This window comes from Hylobates moloch, unplaced genomic scaffold (genome assembly GCF_009828535.3).
Source record: "Hylobates moloch isolate HMO894 unplaced genomic scaffold, HMol_V3 SCAFFOLD_15, whole genome shotgun sequence".
NCBI classification, from domain to species: domain Eukaryota; kingdom Metazoa; phylum Chordata; class Mammalia; order Primates; family Hylobatidae; genus Hylobates; species Hylobates moloch.
This window is the reverse complement of record NW_026652290.1, coordinates 82,756,246-82,776,331: the sequence shown is the minus strand read 5'-3', so window position 1 is coordinate 82,776,331 and position 20,086 is coordinate 82,756,246. Positions and strand designations below refer to the sequence as shown.

General features: G+C 37.7%; 1 protein-coding gene across 6 annotated transcripts in view; it reads left to right on the top strand.

The window, feature by feature from the left end:
* EML4 (EMAP like 4) overlaps positions 1-20,086 on the top strand; it is a 165,933-nt gene that overhangs the window by 82,522 nt on the left and 63,325 nt on the right. For 3 of the 6 annotated variants that reach the window (XR_004252331.2, XM_032177858.2, XM_058428764.1), the window contains 5 exons: positions 5,874-6,003; positions 10,472-10,645; positions 12,523-12,651; positions 14,047-14,072; positions 14,256-14,288. Coding sequence is in view for 5 of the 6 variants with exons in the window: in XM_032177858.2 (XP_032033749.1) it covers positions 5,874-6,003; positions 10,472-10,645; positions 12,523-12,651; positions 14,047-14,072; positions 14,256-14,288 (492 nt within the window). In the remaining variant the exon portion in view is untranslated. The remainder of the gene's footprint in view (positions 1-5,873; positions 6,004-10,471; positions 10,646-12,522; positions 12,652-14,046; positions 14,073-14,255; positions 14,289-20,086) is intronic. The other 3 variants (XM_032177859.1, XM_032177860.2, XM_032177861.1) reach the window with 3 other exon arrangements.

The window sequence follows — 20,086 nt, the reverse complement described above, 5'->3', positions numbered from 1 at the left end:
GTGTACTTACACAAACCTAGATGGTATAGCCTAGTATGCATCTAGGCTGTTTGGCATAGCCCAGTGGTCCCCAACTTTTTTGGCACTAGAGACTGGTTTCATGGAAGACCATTTTTCTGCAGACTGGGGTGGGTTGGGGGGAGGTGTTGGGATCATTCAAACATACCACATTTGTTGTTTTATTCTTATTGCATAGTAATATATAATGAAATAATTATACAACTCACCATAATGTAGAATCGGTGGGAGCCCTGAGTTTGTTTTCCTGCAAGTAGATGGTCCCATGGTGGGGTGATGGGAGACAGTGATAGATCATCAGGCATTAGATTCTCATAGGAGCATGCAACCTAGATCCCTCACATGCACAGTTCACAGTAGGGTTTGCGCTCCTATGAGAATCTAATACCACCACTGATCTGACAGGAGGCTGAGCTCAGGTGGTAATGCAAGTGATAGGGAGTGGCTGTAAATACAGATGAAGGTTCACTCGCTGGCTTCTCACCTCCTGCTGTCCGGCCTGGTTTCTAACAGGCCACAAAGGTACCAGTCTGTGGCCCACGGGTTGGGGACCCCTGGTATAATCTATTGCTCCTAGGTTACATAGGCAGTTGTAACACAATGGTAAGTATATGTATATCTAACAAACCTAAACATAGAAAAGATACGGTAAAAATAGGATATTAGAATCTTCTTGGACCACTGTCGTATATGCAGTCCATCGTGGAACAAGACATTATGCAGTGCATGACTGTATATTGGCAGGTGTTGCCTCAGACCAGGTAACAATTACTGTTTACAGAGTGCCACTTCTGTATGAGAGTCAAATGCTTCTTTGTCACTTCCACTCAAAATATACTTTTAAGTAGTGGCCACAAGTTGAAAGGCCTAAGGGTACATCTTCCTGTGAAATAAGAGGAAGGCAGAAGTATACAGATAAAATTCCAAATGGGGAAGATAGAATTTGATGAAGTACACGTAGTCCTCAATCTTCTCAAAGAATGAAGCAGGAGTAATCAGCCAATTGAGAAAAATGACGAAGAGCTTGAAAATGAGGAGTGGAAGAAGTATACAGTTGGAGCCATGAGGCATGTGATAGAGAATTCGAGATAAATAAAAGATTTGGAATATCAGCTAGACTATCTCTACCCTTCTGATCAAAACTGTAGCCATCTTAAAGGCCTCAGAAATTATCTCCTGAAAATGATCTATTTTTTGGCACATTTTGGAATTGTTTTAAATTTTTATTTGTACATCTCTTTTGGCATATGTATTTGTTGCTCCCACTAGATCATACACTATTTGAAAGCAGGGACAGTCACTGACATAGTCATCCCAAGGCTAGCTGAGAAACAATTTCAATTTACAAATCAATAAATTGTTTGTAAATTGAATGCCGGAAGAACTTAGTTATAGAAACAGGAAGTTGTGATAAAATTACAGTTTTAGAGAGACAGGTTGGGATAGATGAAAGAATAAGAAGATAATATGTACCAGAGTAGCAAGAAGGATTTCAGATTTTGAGCTTTGGAATATGCAGCAGTTCTTAGTGATAACTTTACTGCGTTAGTCTACAATACACTGAAATTTATTTGTATTTAGGAACTGTCAGGCTAAGATGTCAGTAAGGTCATCTACTTGAGTCTGTCATTAAGGACTATAAACTATAATGATTAGCATTCTCAGGTCATGATCAAGTATAAAAGTTTTTATTGACCTTCATGCTGGCATTATGATGGTTTCCACTGTGATTCTTAAAACTTCCTTCACTTTTTCATTCACGCTACATAAGTCTTGGTCCCTACCATCTTATTCTCAGACCACTGCCCTGAAATCAGTTCTTCACGTGGCTACTAGAGGGTATTCTCTAAAATGTAAATTGAACTCTGTTTTTCCACTTAAAACCCTTTAGTGATTCTTTATTCTCTATAGATGAAGTCTGCATCATCTGAATGCTACTTAACTCCTCTCTCTGAACTATCCCCTCTTTTGTACTACATGCTGGCCACATCAAGGAGCTTTTTGTCTCCCCACCACCACCCACTCAATACATATGCTCTCTTTGCTGTTAGAGTGTTTCTGTTCTTGTACACATACTGCAATAGGATCCCAGTATCTTATCACTGCCCTTTCAGCTGTCTATTTCTTTCTTATTCTTTAAGGCCTTATTCTGTGTTTTTTTCAAGGAAGCCTTTCTTGAGCGCTGTGTCCCTAATCCTTACAGAATTACGTGTCCTTTCTTTGTACTTCCATGATATTCCATTGATATCTCTCTGTTACTGTACTTACCACATGTTTTCATTGCTGATGTGATTCTCCTTGAAGATTTTGAATTCCTTGATGTCAGTCACTGCCTTATATATGTTTGTAAACGTAAGACTAGGATTATAATTGGTTCTGAGTAAATATTTGATTGGTGCATAGATGATGAATACATTAGTTTAGGCAAGCAGAGGTGACTAGCATATGCTGGAGAGAAGGATCATCCAGGTGCAAAAGTGCAGAAGAGTAAAAAGTACTTAGTTTAGGAATTCAGAATAAACTGAAGCATAGGGTGTGAGATTGGGAGTTTGAAGAAATGAACCTAGACTGGTAGGTCCCATAGTGGAAGGTTTTCTTACATCTTGTTAAGGAATTTAGTTTTCATCCTGAAGGTAGTAGAGAGCCACTAAAGAATCTTAAGCTGAGGACTGACAGGCAGATTTATAGGAATTGGTCCAAGATGCCTATGTTTTTGACATTTTAACATCTCTGAAATTACGATGCATATTACAATTGATACTGTCTTATAGTTCTAATAGGAAATACGTCTTTTTAATGGTACTTAAAATAATGGGGCATATTACAGTTAGTGGCATTAAATTTAAAGATACATAGCATGTGTTAGGTCATTCTGGCACAGTGTAGTGATGCCATAGTGTAGGGTAAAACTGCAAGAAGAGAGACTCGAGATAAACTCAACATAATCCAAAAGAGAAATTTGGTAGTGAAGATGCATCCATTTAGTTGTTTTGATATTAAGTACTTCTGTGTGCTAGGCAGAGTGCTCAAGAGTTATTTCAACCCTAATTCAAGTTATTAAAGTCATATGCCAGGGGAAAAAAAAAGACAAAAAACAAAAATACCTTGACTCTTATCTCATGCCATAAACAAAAATTAAGTCAAGATGGATCATAGACCTCAATGTAAGGGCTAAAACTTATATAAGAAAGATCTTAGTGACCTTGAGTTTGACAAAGATTTCATAAGTGGCACACAAACGAGCACAAGCTATAAGAGAAAAATCAATTAAATGAATTTCATCAAAATTTAAAAATCGTGTTTTCAAAATCTGTTTTGAAAATTAAAGGGCAAGCTATAGAATAAGAGAAAATATTTGCCAGACGTGTATTTGTCAGAGGACTTTTATGTAGAATATTTGAAGAACTCGTATGCCTCAGTTATTAAGAAGAAAGCCCATTCTTAAAGTGGGCAAAATGTTTGAGCAATTGAAGTTGATATGCCGTTTGAGGCATTGGTAAAAGAATGGTAAAAATTCCTGTAATTGGTGGCCAGGCACAGTGGCTCATGCTTATAATCTCAGCACTTTGGGAGGCTGAGGCAGGTGGATTGCATGAACCTAAGAGTTAGAGACCAGCCTGGGCAATGTGGCAAAACCCTGTCTCTACGAAAAAAATACAAAAATTAGCCAGGCATGGTGGTGTGCACCTGTAGTCACAGCTGCTCAGGAGGCTGAGGTAGACAGAGGGATTGAGCCCCAAGAGGCTGTGGCAGCAGTGAGCCATGATTGTGCCGTGGCACTCCAGCCTGGGCAACAGAGCGAGACCCTGTCTCAAAAAAAGAAAAAAAAGAAAAAAGACTAGGAAAGAAGAAAAAACTAAATCCAAGGCTTAGGAGAGGGAAAGAAATAAAGATTAGAGCAAAATAAATGAAGTAGGGAATAGAAAAACAGTAGAATCAGTGAAACCAAAACTTACGAGGTAACACTTAATACCCTCTTGAGTTTTTTTTTTTTTAACCTGAAAATAACAAGTGTTGGCAAGAATATGGTGGCACTGGAATCCTTGTACATTGCTAGTGAAATCGTAAAATGGTGCAACCACTGTGTTTGGCATTTCCTCCATAAGTTGAACATACAACAACCGTGACTCAGCAGTTCTGCTCCTAAGTATATACTCAAAATAATTGAAAACAGGTGTTTATATGAAAATTTTTACACAAATGTTTATGGCAGCACTATTCCCATTAGCCAAAAGGTGGAAACAATCCAGATGATCATCAACAGATGAATGGAAAAACAAAATATATCTATACAGTAGAATATTTTTCAGTCATAAAAAAGAATGAAATATATGTGCTACAACATGGTGAACCTTGAAAACATTGTACTGTATAAAAGAAGCCAAACAAGGTATGGCTTCTTTGGAGGGTAGAGTACGGGGAGTGACTGCTTAATGGATACGTGGTTTTTGTTTTTGTTTTTCTGAGACGGAGTCTCGCTCTGTCGCCCAGGCTGGAGTGCAGTGGTGCAGTCCCCACTAACTGCAAGCTCCGCCTCCCAAGTTCCTGCCATCCTCCTGCCTCAGCCTTCCAAGTAGCTGGGACTACAGGCACCCGCCACGACACCTGGCTAATTTTTTGTATTTTTAGTAGAGACAGGGTTTCACCATGTTAGCCAGGATGGTCTCGATCTCCTGACCTCATGATCCGCCCGCCTCAGCCTCCCAGAGTGCTGGGATTACAGGCTGAGCCACCACGCCCAGCCAATGGATACATGGTTTCTATTTGGGGTGCTGAAAATGTTCTGGAACTTGGTAGTGGTGATGGTTGCATAACATTGTGAATATACTAATTGTCACTGAATTGTACATTTTTAAATGGTTAAAATGATAAATTTTAGGACTGTTTTACCACAGTTTTTAAAAAGCTACTGATACAACAATAAGTAACTTGTTCAACATACTAGAATTAAATCTGATGACCAGTGATATTTGCATAATTTGGGGGTTAATGTAACTTATATGTAAAAAAAAAAATTTCTCAAGAGGTTTCAAAAAATAAATGCAGCAGGTCTCCTGATTCCTGTCTTCTAATTCATTCAATCCAATGTAGGACTTATGAATCTGTATTAAGGAAGCACGTTAGGCAATTATGATACAAATGACCTCCAACATCTTATTCTTGACAAAAATGCAGTGTTACACCACTATGTGTGGAACTTCCTAAGGTACTTGATATTACTGTGTGCACGTGAGAAAACTGAGTCCAAAAATTAAAAAATAGAAATATTCTCTATTCCCAAATCTTTACTTGACTCTTAGTATAGATAGGACTGTTTTATCTTGTGATGTTGTGTCTTCTGACCACACTAATACACCAATCACACATTTATTCCACTCCTTGTACTGTGTAAGTTAAAGGAGAGGTTAACTTTATATACTTATGCTTTATTTATATGGAATAACAGTCTAGAATTTAATATTTATGGTTTCTAGGATTTAAAATTTATGGTTTTAACAAGCTGTTTTTGAAGATTGATGGCATGGGATTTATGGTTTACTTGAGGCACACATTTGAATCATGTGTTACAAGGCTGCTGTGTGTGGTAAAGCAAACCATTTAGCTAAGAGAACTAGCCCAATTGTGTTTTAGTAAATTAGTATGGCTTTCCTATAGGTCTGTTTTGATGGGATTAAGTTTTGAGACAATATCACGTGCTGCATACCATGGGGGCATTCTGCTCAAGAGTTATAAACAATAATATACTTTATTTTTTTTCTACCACCCCCTCCTTCCAAATGGACTTAATTTTAAAATTTAGATCTTTAAGGAATATATTCAAATTTGATATAATTTTTTTCCTTAATTATCTTTAGGCCAACCAAGCCCTCGAGCAGCTATTCCCATGTCCTGTATAACCAATGGAAGTGGTGCAAACAGAAAACCAAGTCATACCAGCACTGTCTCAATTGCAGGAAAAGAAACTCTTTCATCTGCTGCTAAAAGGTACCCATTTATGAAGGGGGGAAAAACTAACATTGCAGAATTGTCTGAATGTGGTAGAGGTCTACCTTTAGAAAGAATATGAAATAGAGCTGTTTGAATTCAAGTGAGCATGTCCTTTGAATTCTTAAACTGTGAAAGTAGAGACATTTAGCCTGTGCTCACTCAGCTTGCACTCATCATACCTGTCAAGTTGTGTGAGGAAGCTTTCCGCTCTCACTAAAGAAAGAAAGAAAGTTTCATTTCCTGGTTTTGTTTTGTTTCTTTTTAACAAGTATTTATTGACAGCATCACTATATTTAAAGAAATTATATAAGTGAATTTTCCATAGCAAGTGATATTTTTGATACAGCATTTTTAAAGGGAAAACAGAATCTTCGATATATCTATGTTAGTGGGAGGTCAAATGCTATTATAACTTTTATTTTTTAACCATAACTATACAATTAAGGCTTATTTCAAAAATATAGTACTATCTGGGGTGTGTGGGGGTGTATGTGTGTGTGTGTTAGGGGATGGTGGGCAGGAGGGCTGTGGAATTACAGCAATATAAGTTTCAGTGGATTACAGATTTGCATTCTTTATGTTCTTTTCATCAGTTAACTAATTTACTCCAATAAAAGTGCTCACAGGATTTTCCCCCTTTTGTAATTTCTAGCAAATTATTCGATGTAGAGTTTGGAGAGACCATAGGTGATCAGCTACAAAATCTTACAACCGTTTTCTTCAAAGAATGAGTGAGGAAAAATCTTAAGTAATAAGATCATGTGTAACAATGTACTGATGGAAAATGCTTACCTCAATAAACTAATGCTAGTGACCGAATTATTCATCGGTGTGGATTCATAGATGCTTAACCAAACAGTTGATGACAAGAATGTTGAAGAAATACCAAGATCTTCAGCCCTTTTAGAAATTCCTTCTAGAGGCCGGGCGCGGTGGCTCATGCCTGTAATCCCAGCACTTTGGGAGGCCGAGGTGGGTGGATCACGAGGTCAGGAGATCGAGACCATCCTGGCTAACATGGTGAAACCCCTTCTCTACTAAAAAATACAAAAAAATAGCCAGGCATGGTGGCGGGCGCCTGTAGTCGCAGCTACTCGGGAGGCTGAGGCAGGAGAATGGCATGAACCTGGGAAGGGGAGCTTGCAGTGAGCCAAGATTGTGCCACTGTACTCCAGCCTGGGCGACAGAGCCAGACTCCGTCTCAAAAAAAAAAAAAATTCCTTCTAGAACTCAGTCTTCGTCATCGTCATTACAGAATCTAGACTTTCCCCTACAAAGGATGCTAAACTTAATTACCTGTACTCCACTTTGAGTAGAAAAAGGGAAACTAAGAAAATGTTAGAAAATTTTAGTACAGTTTTAAATAAATTTCCATGTTGTATCCAGTAATGGTTCAGATTCAGCCCATTTTCTTACATAGCTATTGTACTGTTGCTTGTTGCTGTGTAGTGATCAGTATTACGCACATTAGTGATTCAACAATCTAAGGCCAGCTGAGTTTGTTAGTTTATGATTCCGGGTCCCTGTATTTTGCTTTTAAATAACCCAGAAGGAAAATGGCTCTTTTAGGTTGTACTCGGCCCACATAAAACTAGTGACCTCTGTAATCTTGTTGAAGAACAGCAAGGAAGAAGTAACTTCTGTTTTTTGTTTCTGTTTTTGAGAGAGTTGGACATATTGGAACTCAGTTTTTTAATTTCAGAGTTAATCTGATATTTTTGAAGTATAACTGTATTTCTTTTTTTTATTTTTTTTTAATATATATCTATTTTTTGAGATGTAGTTCTGCTCTTGTTGCCCAGGCCGGAGTGCAGTGGCACAATCTCGGCTCACTGCAACCTGGGCCTCCCGTGTTCAAGCGATTCTCCTGCCTCAGCACCCAGAGTAGCTGGGATTACAGGCATGCACCACCACACCCAGCTAATTTTGTATTTTTAGTAGAGACAGGGTTTCTCCATGTTGGTCAGACTGGTCTCAAACTCCCAACCTCAGGTGATCCGCCCACCTTAACCTCCCAAAGTGCTGGGATTACAGGTGTGAGCCACTGTGCGCGGCCAAAATTATATTTCTTAGCACCTGCTTTTAAAAAAATTGAACACAAAGTAGATAGTCAAGGGCCAGTCTGAAGTCAGAAGTTATCAGAAGTGCATCAGGTTAAGAAATGTCACTTGACATTAAAATATCTATAACATTTTAAACTATTATAATGTGATAAATTGTATATACTGTGTACATTTATTTAAAATGTTCTTGAACAAACTTTCTTGTTGATCATGTACCTTATAATCGAATTACAAAATGTCCTTTGATTAAGAAAGACATTTAGGGCCCGGTGCAGTGGCTCACGCCTGTAATCCCCGCACTTTGGGAGGCCAAGGCAGGCGAATCAGCTGAGGTCAGGAGTTTGAGACCAGTCTGGCCAACATGGTATAACCCCATCTCTACTAAAAATGTAAAAATTAGCTGGGTGTGGTGACGGGCGCCTGTAATCTCAGCTGCTGGGGAAGCTGAGGTGGGAGAATTGCTTGAACCTTGGAGATAGAGGTTGCCGTGAGCCAAGATCATACCACTGCACTCCAGCCTGGATGACAGAGCAAGACTTCATCTCAAAAAAAAAAAAAAAAAAAAAGAAGGGAAAGAAAAGAAATAGGCATTTAGTAGTTTCCTACCTTTTAATCACTGGAATTCAAGTCTTGATTCCATCAGCTTTATAATATTGTCAAGAGTGTTTTCAGTATAAGTATGCTTATCCAGTCTGGTTAGGAATAGCAGGTGGTTTATTAACCAAGAGTTAAAGTACAGAATCAAAAGAATTTTATACGTAAATATCTGAAATATTTTAACAGAAGATATATTCACCTGTATTCATTCATCAATTTTTAAATGAAAGACCAAACCTACCCTCTAAGTATATATCTCTGATCAAATTCCTTGTTGACTGTCTTTCATTAAAATATACCCATAAATAACTTTCTAAAATTTTTAGTTTCATTTCTCAGAAATGAAATGAGTAAGAAATTTAAAACTGGCAGAAGAGTATGTTAAAACCCATCTCTCTTTCTGTGATTTTGTTTCTTTTTTTTTTTTGAGACAGAGTCTTGCCCTGTCGCCCAGGCTGGAGTGCAGTGGCATGATCTGGGCTCACTGCAAGCTCCGCCTCCTGGGTTCACGCCATTCTCCTGCCTCAGCCTCCCAAGTAGCTGGGACTACAGGCGCCCACCACCATGCCCAGCTATTTTTTTGTATTTTTTAGTAGAGATGGGGTTTCACCGTGTTAGCCAGGATGGTCTTGATCTCCTGACCTCGTGATCCATCCACCTTGGCCTCCCAAAGTGCTGAGATTACAGGCGTGAGCCACTGCACCCGGCCAATTTTTTTTTTTTTTTTAAAGAGACAGAGTCTCACTTTGTTGCCCAGGCTGGTCTTGAACTCCTGGGATCAAGTAATCCTCCTACCTTGGCCTTGCAAAGTGCTGGGATTACAGGTGTGAGCCACCACACCCGGGCTCTGTGATTTGTTTGTTTGATTTTTGAGATGGAGTCTGGCGCTGTCATCAGGCTGGAGTGCAATGGTGCAGTGTCAGCTCACTGCAACCTCCGCCTTCCTGGCTCAAGTGATTCTGCTGCCTCAGCCTCCCGAGTAGCTGGGATTACAGGCACACGCCACCGCGCCAAGCTAATTTTTGTATTTTTAGTAGAAACGGGGTTTCACCATGTTGCCTGGGCTGGTCTTGAATTCCTAACCTCGGGTGATACTTGCCTCGGCCTCCCAAAGTGCTTGGATTACAGGCGTGAGCCACTGCGCCCAGCCACCTCTGTGATTTTTTAAGTTGTGTCACTCACACTAAATTTAACAGCAATTTTTTTTTTGGTAACTCATTTTTTTTGTAGTCTTTCCAGAGCATTAAACTTAGTTTTCATAGAAATTGCAGTTCTCTTTGTATTTAATTAACTTACATAATTAAAATAACAACTGGCATAAACAGATTTGGGGAAAACTTAAACTCTTGGTAAGTTTAAAACTCAGTTGAGTGGAGTAGAAGTATACAGAAAAAAAAACAGGAATTGGAGAATAACCTATTAAACATGAATACTTAGTGTTCCCTTGGCATCAGTCAGTATGCTTTACACAGATAATCCTCTGATTTGGGTAACTTGAGGTCGAGAGACCTTCATTTGTCCCCCAAAATCTGCCAAGATGGCAAAATTTATTAGAGACCATTTCTGTCTAAAGGGGCAATCTTCATGGGATGTATCGCCTTAGAATTTTTATAAATTCTTTACTGAAGATGTTAATAGCTTCTGGAATTTTCAAAGAAATATTGTCCTTATTGAATGAAAACAGTGCAAATTGTATTAGCTGTATGACTTAGGATTTTGAATTATATAATAATCACTTTTCTATCGTTTGATTTTTTTTTATTTGTTTAAATGTGTATTGTTCCATGTTATACTTTATTTTACAGTGGTACAGAAAAAAAGAAAGAAAAACCACAAGGACAGAGAGAAAAAAAAGAGGAATCTCATTCTAATGATCAAAGTCCACAAATTCGAGCATCACCTTCTCCCCAGCCCTCTTCACAACCTCTCCAAATACACAGACAAACTCCAGAAAGCAAGAATGCTACTCCCACCAAAAGGTTTTAACTGTCCCCAAGTACAGAGCTAGGGAATGGTTGTAATGATACCTAAATTCTGTGACTTGGGAAAAAGTTAGCTATCCAAGGATTCTGAGAGAAAAGGCTGTGGCTTTATTTTTCCCTTCTTTGTTGCTTATAATTTACGCTTTATAGCCCATTGGGGAATAAAGAATTAAGGTCACAACTTCTCAGTTAAAACTGGAAAAAAAAAAAAAAAACTGTTATAAACAATCTGATGAAGGCAGGAATGACCTAGTCTAAAACCAAACAATATTTTCCTAACCAAATTTTTGAATACTTTTTAAATTTATCTGTAACTATGCATAAATTTATAGCCATGGATAGAAAATGGCCACATGTAATTGTCCTCACTGTATTTTGGCATCATTACAACCTTCAACCTGCAAGGGCCCATCTCAAGTGGCTCTTCATTGTGGCTACATCTCAGTTTCAGTTTTGGGTCTTGGGAGGATAAGTTCTTGCTTGAGTAGAGAAATGAATCCATTTCACCTGGTCTTTTCTATGCTAAAGGCTTGCTTGAGGGCTTCTCTCTGTGTCCGTAATAATTAATATTTTAAAGTTATGAGAAGGGGAAAAGGGAGAAACATTCTAACAATGTGTGTGAGCCTAAATTGAGAATCTAAACCTGCATGCTGGGAGTTCAGTGCTACAGCTGCCTCCTAATCAAATATTGAGACCAATCTAATTAAATTTGCCTGTTTAGAAATGCTTATTCAAGCCTGTGATTAGGAATAGTCATATTTTATCATCGTACTTCTGCTTGGAAATCTTAGGAAATTATTAAACCATTTCCAGAACTGGCTAGAATTTTAATAAAATAAATGACAACCATTCCTAAAAGATTTATATTTTTATTTCATCAATTTAATATTTTGCCTCAAATTGCTAATGGAAATTGGGAAAACCAAAATACCCTTCACTTGATTGATGCATGTTTACCACTTACAAAATGCTTTGTCTGTGTGTCTCATGCAGATTCTTACCCAATCTAAATGGTTTGTAATTTTTCTGCCTGCTCTCCTGTGGAGTTTTTCTTGGATATAGCTTATTAATGTTACATAACTTTGGATTGTGTGTGTTTTAAGATGGCTTTTTATAATCAGTCTTTTTAAGGTTCTGATTTCACTTGGTATCTTCTTTGTCCCAGCATCTTTTTTTCAGCTTCTTGAGGTCTCCTGGAAATGTGCTTGCCCTCCTAAATTGCTCTTTGGATATACTGTTGCAAGAAGTATTGGAGACTGGATGAGTTTGAGGATAGTTAGCAATGCAAGGAAAAAATTATTTGTAAAGAAACGAATTTCACTTATAAGTATAGGGAATCGGGATTGCCAATAACCACATTCTTATGTAAAGTCTTGTTTATTTCTGATCATTGGTAAAATTGTCCCTAAAGATATAAACAAGAGTTTATATCTTGTTATATTTAGAAATTGTCATTTGTACCATATGTAATATAATTACTTGAGGACATAATTGCACAAAGAATGAAAATGGCAGCCTTATAAAATTCAATGGCTATGAGAAAATACAGGTTTTTTTGTAACTACAAATTATGAGAAACATTACTCAGATGTAAGGAAATAATTTTTTTCTGTTAACAAAAGTGTTTTTTTAAAAAAATTCGGGTAATATTTGTTCTAGTGAATCTTCTGAGTGATACAGAAAATTATAATACAGATTTGGGAGTTGCCTTGTTTAACTCCTTCACTCATCCAGGCAGTCTTTCAACTAATCCTTCTCTTTTCTGGATTAGCTTTAAGGAAATGTTAATTGCTGCTTTTGTGTTCTGTTTAAATTGTCAGTTGCATGTCTTTGACACTCAGAATTTTTCTCTAAGAAATTCATGTTCCTTCTAGCATAAAACGACCATCACCAGCTGAAAAGTCACATAATTCATGGGAAAATTCAGATGATAGCCGTAATAAATTGTCGAAAATACCTTCAACACCCAAATTAATACCAAAAGTTACCAAAACTACAGACAAGTAAGTATTGCACTTTCTTCATTATATCTGAAAAGTAATAATTATTTGGCTATTATGTTTGCATGTATAGTTATGTATGTCTGGTTTGAATCTTTTTTTTTTTTTTTTTTTTTTTTTTTTGAGACGGCGTCTTGCTCTGTCGCCAGGCTGGAGTGCAGTGGCACCATCTTGGCTCACTGCAACCTCCACCTCCCAGGTTCAAGCAATTCTCCTGCCTCAGCCTTCCGAGTAGCTGGGACTACAGGCACGTGCCACCATGCCCAGCTAATTTTTGTATTTTTAGTAGAGACGGGGTTTCACCATGTTGGCCAGGATGGTCTTGATCTCTTGACCTCATGATCTGCCTGCCTCCGCCTCCCAAAGTGCTGGGATTACAGGCGTGAGCCACCACGCCCGGCCTTGGTTTGAATCTTTTTGAAAACTCTGTATTATAATTTATACTTCTCTTACAGAGTCTCACTCTGTCGCCAGGCTGGAGTGCAGTGGCACAATCTTGGCTCACTGCAACCTCCGCCTCCTGGGTGCAAGCAATTCTTCTGCCTTAGCCTCCCGAGTAGCTGGGGCTACAGGTGCGCGCCACCACGCCCAGCTAATTTTTGTATTTTTAGTAGAGATGGAGTTTCACCATGTTAGCCAGGATGATCTCGATCTCTTGACCTCATGATCCGCCTGCCTTGGCCTCCCAAAGTAGCACTTTGAGCCACCGTACCAGCCCGGTGTATGTTTTCTTTCAAGTCTTCTACAAAAAGTTGTATCTACCTTTTAATGCTCCCAACTCAAATAATACGTCTTTTTTTTTTTTTTTTTTTTTTTTTTTTTTGAGACAGTGTCTCAGTCGCCCAGGCTGGAGTGCCGTGGCACCATCACTATCACGTCTTACTGCAGCCTTCACCTTCCTGGGCTCAGGTGATTCTCCTACCCCAGCTTCCTGGGTAGTTGGGACTACAAGCGCGTGCCACCATGCCCAACTAATATTTTTGTATTTTTTGTAAAGACAGGGTTTTGCCATGTTGCCCAGGCCGGTCTTGAACTCCTGGACTTAAACAATTCACCTGCTTCAGCCTCCCAAAGTGCTAGGATTACAGGTGTGAGCCACTGTGCCCAGCCAAATAATAAATCTTAATAATCATATAAGATTTGAGTATTTTTCATAAGTTATTTTTATGCTTTCACTGTTTAGATGCTCTTGTGGGATATTCATTGTTTTATAAAATATTCTATATTAGTAGTTCATCAGTGAGAAACTTTAAAAAATGCTGATTTCTTACTTTCACTTCTAGAGATTTATTTAGTTTATAGCCTAAGCATTAAAACTTTTACAGTTTCTTGAGGTGATTCTAATGGTCAGCCATATAAACTTATAAAACAAATGTGTTTCTTAAATTTATTTTCTAGGCATAAAGATGTCATCATCAACCAAGGTAAATTAAAAATCCTTTTAAAAATTTTATTTTGCCTTAGTTTAATTTTTGCTAATTGAAAATAATATTTTCATCCAGTGCACTTTATCAGTTCATAGTAATCAAAACAAAGTGCATTACTGTAGTCATTTAGGAAAATACCCAGTTTTTATTGTAAGATAATGTCATTTTTGTCTCAACCAGCAAAAATGTCAACTCGTGAAAAAAACAGCCAAGGTAAGAATAAGCTACGCAGTTGGTTGCCTTCTAAGTGAATTTTTTCCTGGATCTCTTATTTGGCTTTTCATTATTTATGCTGCCTGACTTTCTTCCTAACAAAGGAAATACAATGATTTGAAGTAGAGGAATCCAGCTACATTTTATTTTATTTTATTTTAATGTTATTTATTTTATTTTTTGAGACCGAGTCTCATTCTGTTGCCCATGGTGGAATGCGGTGGCGCAATCTCGGCTTACTGCAACTTTCACCTCCTGGGGTCAAGCGATTCTTGTGCCTCCCAAGTAGCTGGGGACTATAGGCACCACCACACCTGGCTAATTTTTGGTGTTTTTTTGTTTGTTTGTTTGTTTGTTTGTTTTGTATTTTTAGTAGAGACGGGGTTTCACCATGTTGGACAGGCTGGTTTCAAACTCCTGACCTCAGGTGATCCTCCCGCCTCGGCCTCCCAAAATGCAGGGATTACACGCGTGAGCCACAGCGCCCGGCCAATTTTTGTATTTTTAGTAGAGGTGGAGTTTCACCGTGTTGGCCAGGCTGGTCTCAAACTCATGGCCTCAAGCAGTCCTCCCGCCTCAGCCTCCCAAAATACTGGGATTATAGGCGTGAGCCACCACACTTGGCCCAGCTACATTTTTAAAACTCCATCTGATTTCCAAGAAATCTGAAGATTCAAGGTGAACAGTAAAAATACAGTATTACAGAAAAGGATAAAATACCAAAGGGAGTTTTCTCCTTTAAAAAAAGTTTTACCTAGAAAAGCCATTTAGAAGATTGATAAATTTTAACTCAATTTTCTGTCTTGCCAACTTCATTGCAAATAATCACTCATTTCTTGATGCTCAGACTGAAAATATAATGAGTCTAGCAAATCCATTTCCTCTTAAGTTTTTCTTTTATATTGATTGTAACTTCTGGCTACTTGCTGTTGTTGGCTTGTTCAGACCAAAAAGAGAGAGTAGACTTTTGGCGAATGCGTATTTAATTTAATTGCAGTGTAGGTAAGTTTTATACATCAATTTTACATTCTCTTTAGATTGACTGCAAATTTAATTGAAGCATGCTGTTCTTAATGAAAGCATGTCCTTTCTGTGCATGGTTTTCACAGCTCATTTCTATGTGTCATAGTTAGCATTATTTTCTGGTCTATTATAGTAACCAACTACAACGTGGTTAAATTTTTTTTTTTTTTAGAGATTTAACTTGATTTCTGTGGATTTTTACTTTTTTGGTTCCAAAAAGAAAAGAAAGAAATATTTCTAATAGTCTTTAGGTCATTTGTATTTACATAGACGTTCTAAGTGAAGTTGAATTTTGCTGGCATTCTTCTTTAGTAGGTCTTACTTTCTCCCTTCTTTATAATACAACATAGATTAAGTAATGTTTGAGATACTTTAAAGGGAAAAATGAAATTTTATTTATGAAGATAATTCTTAATATGTTATATATCAAAACTTTTAAGAGAGGGGGTCTTGCTGTGTTGCCCCGGCTGGAGTGCAGTCACTACCTTGGCTCACTGCAGCCTTGACCTCCTGGGCTCAAGCAGTCCTCTCACTGAAGCCTCCCAGTAGCTGGGACTACAGGCGCGCACCACATACCTGCCTGATTTTTTGTATTTATTGTAGAGATGGGGTCTCACTTTGTTGCCTAGGTTGGTCTCAAACTCCTGGGCTCAAGCAGTCCTCCTGCCTCAGCCTCCCAAAGTGTTGGGATTACAGGTGTGAGCCACCACTTCTGGTCTGAAAACTTTTTTTTTTTTTTTTAAATAGAGGCAGTGGTATGTGATAGGAAGAGCAGCGAATGGGGAATAGCTGTGTTTAGTGTTTGGTCCTGGCTCTTACACGTAATAGCCTTATGACCTAGGCTGAATGACAATGTCTCTGAGTGGTTTTCTAATCTAAGTATAGTAACTGTAAAGCTTATTTCACATGACTACTGAAGGATGAAATAATATATATGAAATACAAATTGAAATATAGTGGCATCTACTGAAATAGGGAACATTTGAGGAGAAGGAGATGTGTGGAAAAGGAGTTTGGCTTTGGACAATTGCATTTGAGTTGTCTATAAAACTTAACCTACGTGTAGAGATGTATAGCAAACAATGTCATGTAGATGTTTAAACACATGGATTTTGGAGTCCAGAGAGTGGTTTTACCATTGAATTAGCTATAGTGACCTTGAGCAGGTTACTTCAACCTCCCTAAGTCTTTGTTTTCTCATCTGTAATTGAGATAATAATAAGCCATTAAAGGGTTACTGTAAAAATTATAGTAATAAAGTGTACCCAGTACCTGACATATAATACCAAGTAAGTTTTAGATATTAATATATGAATTTGGCAGTAAAACCTTGCACTCAGATTTGTATTACAAGATGAAAAGATAATTTTTAAATAGGTGAGATTCATTGACGGTAAGTTGTAAAGCTATTTTAAAAGTGTGGTATTCATTTTGCATGGCATATTCACAACACATTTTCCAGTATTTCAGCTATTAATGCTAATATTTGTCATTTTTGGACATTCTTTTTAAAATATGACATTAATTTAGCCTCTTTTTGACAATGATAGCTGTGGCTTGTTCCAAATCATCTGCTTTGATTTGAGAAGAAGCCTATTTACATATGGTACATTTAGGTGAGTGGTAACAGAGAATACTTAACCTGAAAGGCCTGTGTCCTTCAGACAGAGAAGAGTAGGAGAAAAGCTAGAAAGCTGCGTATTCCAATCACCACTTAGGCAGAAGTCAGGAAACTTGTTGTTGAAAGCAGTAGAAAGTGGAATGGGATGTACACAGGGCAATCTCTGAGGTTAGGTGTGAGAGGAAGGGCAGGTTATGCCACTAAAAAGAGGCTCTTACTGACCTATATGTTTATACCCTGAAACCTAAACTTTTTTCATTACTCTCTTCCCTAGTTCTGCTGGGTTGTGCTCCAGATACAGCAGAGATAAAGTCCTAGCATGTCAACTTAAAATTTGAATAAGTTCCATGTAGTACTGTCTATTGTTAGAGGTAGCAGTTAGGTTCTAGTACAATAGTGTTCACTTTGGTGAGTTACTGATTTCAAAAATTTTTCCAAGCTAAGTTGGGGGACTTGAAGCACCATATATAAAATTGCTTATTGTGGAAAATAGATAACAATTTGACAAATTTTCTAATAAACAAAATGATGCTGCCATTAAGGTCATCCTTGAAATAGTTATCAGGTACTACTGGCGTTCCATATCTGCGGATTTCACATTCCTGGATTCAACCAACCTGCATTCGAAATATTCAAGGAAAACAAAGTTGCATCTGTGGTGAACATGTATAAACTTTTTTTTTGTCATAATTCCCTAAACAATACAACAACTAATAAGTAATCTAATGATGATTTAAAGTATACAGGAAGATAGTCATAGATTACATGGAAATACTATACCTTTTATATCAAGGACTTGAGCATCCACAGATTTTGCTATCTGCAAGAGATCCTAGAGCCAATGTCCCATGGAAACCAAGGGACCAACTATATATTACATTTTAAATTTATTATTTATTTATTTAGAGACAGGGTCTTACTCTGCCACCCAGGCTGGAGTTCAGTGCACGATCATAACTCACTGCAGCCTTGAACTCCAGGCTTGAGTGACCCTCCTGCCTCAGCCTTCCAAGTAGCTGAGACTACAGGCATATACCACAACACCCAGCTAATTTTTGTATTACTTTATAGAGGCAGGGTGTCACTGTGTTTCCCAGGCTTTTATCAAACTTTTGGCCTCAAGCAATCCTCCCAACTCTACCTCCCAAAGCATTAAGATTATAGGTGTGAGCCGCCGCACCTGGCCTACATTTTTTAGATATGAAAAGTAAGTGTCACATGCTGTCGTTATTTCTGAAGCAGAATCTGAATGTCCTCAAAATGTTTTTTTCAGACTTGAATAATCTTAAATTTAATTTTTCTCTTGTAGAACTTCATACTAGGCCTGTTTAGATTTAACACATAATTACCTGGTCATGTTGAGAAACTGAATGACTCAGATCTCTACTGGAAAGAAATCTGCCTATTTTGAGGAAAAAGGAAGTCATCAATCACTAAATCCCAGTCTTCCTCTTATTGTGCTGCCTCCCTGCTCTAGGATTAGATTCATTGTTACTTACCATTTCAGTACAGTAATATCCTAACTGTACAGGTATATCAAGATAGAAGGATAGTTATAATATCTTAGAAAATTGAGAAGTAATTGACTATTAGCTACCTCTCCAAAAATGGCTTCAGATTAAAAATACTTGAAAAGTCATTTTGAATTATATACTGTCTAAAATCCCTCAGTAATTTATTGTAGCCAAATGCTTTATCAAATAATTTTAAAATAATACAAACTCATTTATAAAATTGGGGAAAGGAAAAAACCTGAATAATCTTGTCATTCTAACAGGTTACAGTTCTAATGTGTTTCTTTATTGTTCTTTATCAGATAAACATTTTATACATTCATTCATTGATTTAACAGATATTTACTGAGTGCTTATTTTGTCAGACCCTATCCTAAGCACTCAGAGTTACAGCAGTTACAGTGTTGAGCTATGTGGAACTTACATTCATGCTCCATAGACAAAACAGATAAATACTTCATATGTCAGGAAGGTGATATATATGGGGAAAGAATAAGGAGAGTAGAGAATTGCTATTTTATATAGAGTGGTTAGGGAAGATATTTCTGATACGGTGACCTGAAGGAAGTGAATGAAATATGAAGTATGTAGATAACTGAAAAAAGGATTTTATGAACAGAGGAAGCTGGAAGTATATAAGCCTTGAGGCAGGGACTTTCTTGCTCTATTAACGAATAGCAAGGAGGTCATTCATCATAGAGTACATACAATTTTGTATTATTTAGCAATTACATTTATAAAATACAGATTCATTCCAAGCAAGAGAAGCTTCATGAGGTACCTCATGTAGGAAAGGGAAGCAAAGTGATATAGCAGAAAGGGCAAATGAGTAGTAAACATGAGACCTAATTAGGGGTAAAATGACCTGTATCAAAGAAAATTAAAGAATCACAGTTCTACACTGTGAGTTAGATAACTCATAACTTTGGGAGAAGCTGAAAATTCCATTTGCTAAAGGAAATGATTTTAGAAAACAAAACATTGTTGTCTGATAAAATTTTTCCTGTCACCCTGAGACTTTGGGTCTCAGTTTCCTTACATATATGTAGGCTTAGATTAGATATCACTAAGGTCTTTTTGGTAACTTTCTGAAAGCTTTTTCTTGCAGCAAACAGAAAATGAAGGACAGTTTCCTCCTGTCCCCACAATACCTTCACTAACTTGCTTGTAAACTACCTTTTGAAGAACTTAAAGGCTGGGTGAGGTGGCTCATGCCTATAATCCCAGCACTTTGGGAGGCCAAGGTGGGTGGATTGCTTGAGCTCAGGAGTTCAAGATCAGCCTGGGCAACATGGCAAAACCCCATCTCTACCAAAAATACAAAAATTAACCAGGCGTGGTGGCACACATCTGTAGTCCCAGCTACTTGGGAGTCTAAGGTGGGAAGATGGCTTGAATGCAGGTGCTTTTGTTCAGAGCCTTGCATTATGTTTTCTGACCTTTTGGCTCCAGGCACGTTTAGTCCTAAAACCTGTTCACACCTGTGCAAACTTAGCATTGTATCTGAAAGAATAGCTAAAATTTATCGATAAAGATATGTAATAGCAGTGTCCTGCTGATGCTGTATATTGTGTCACCTATTGAGACGGTGTATATTGTCACTTACTGAGAGAGAGTACAGTTTGAAACAAACGAAAAAA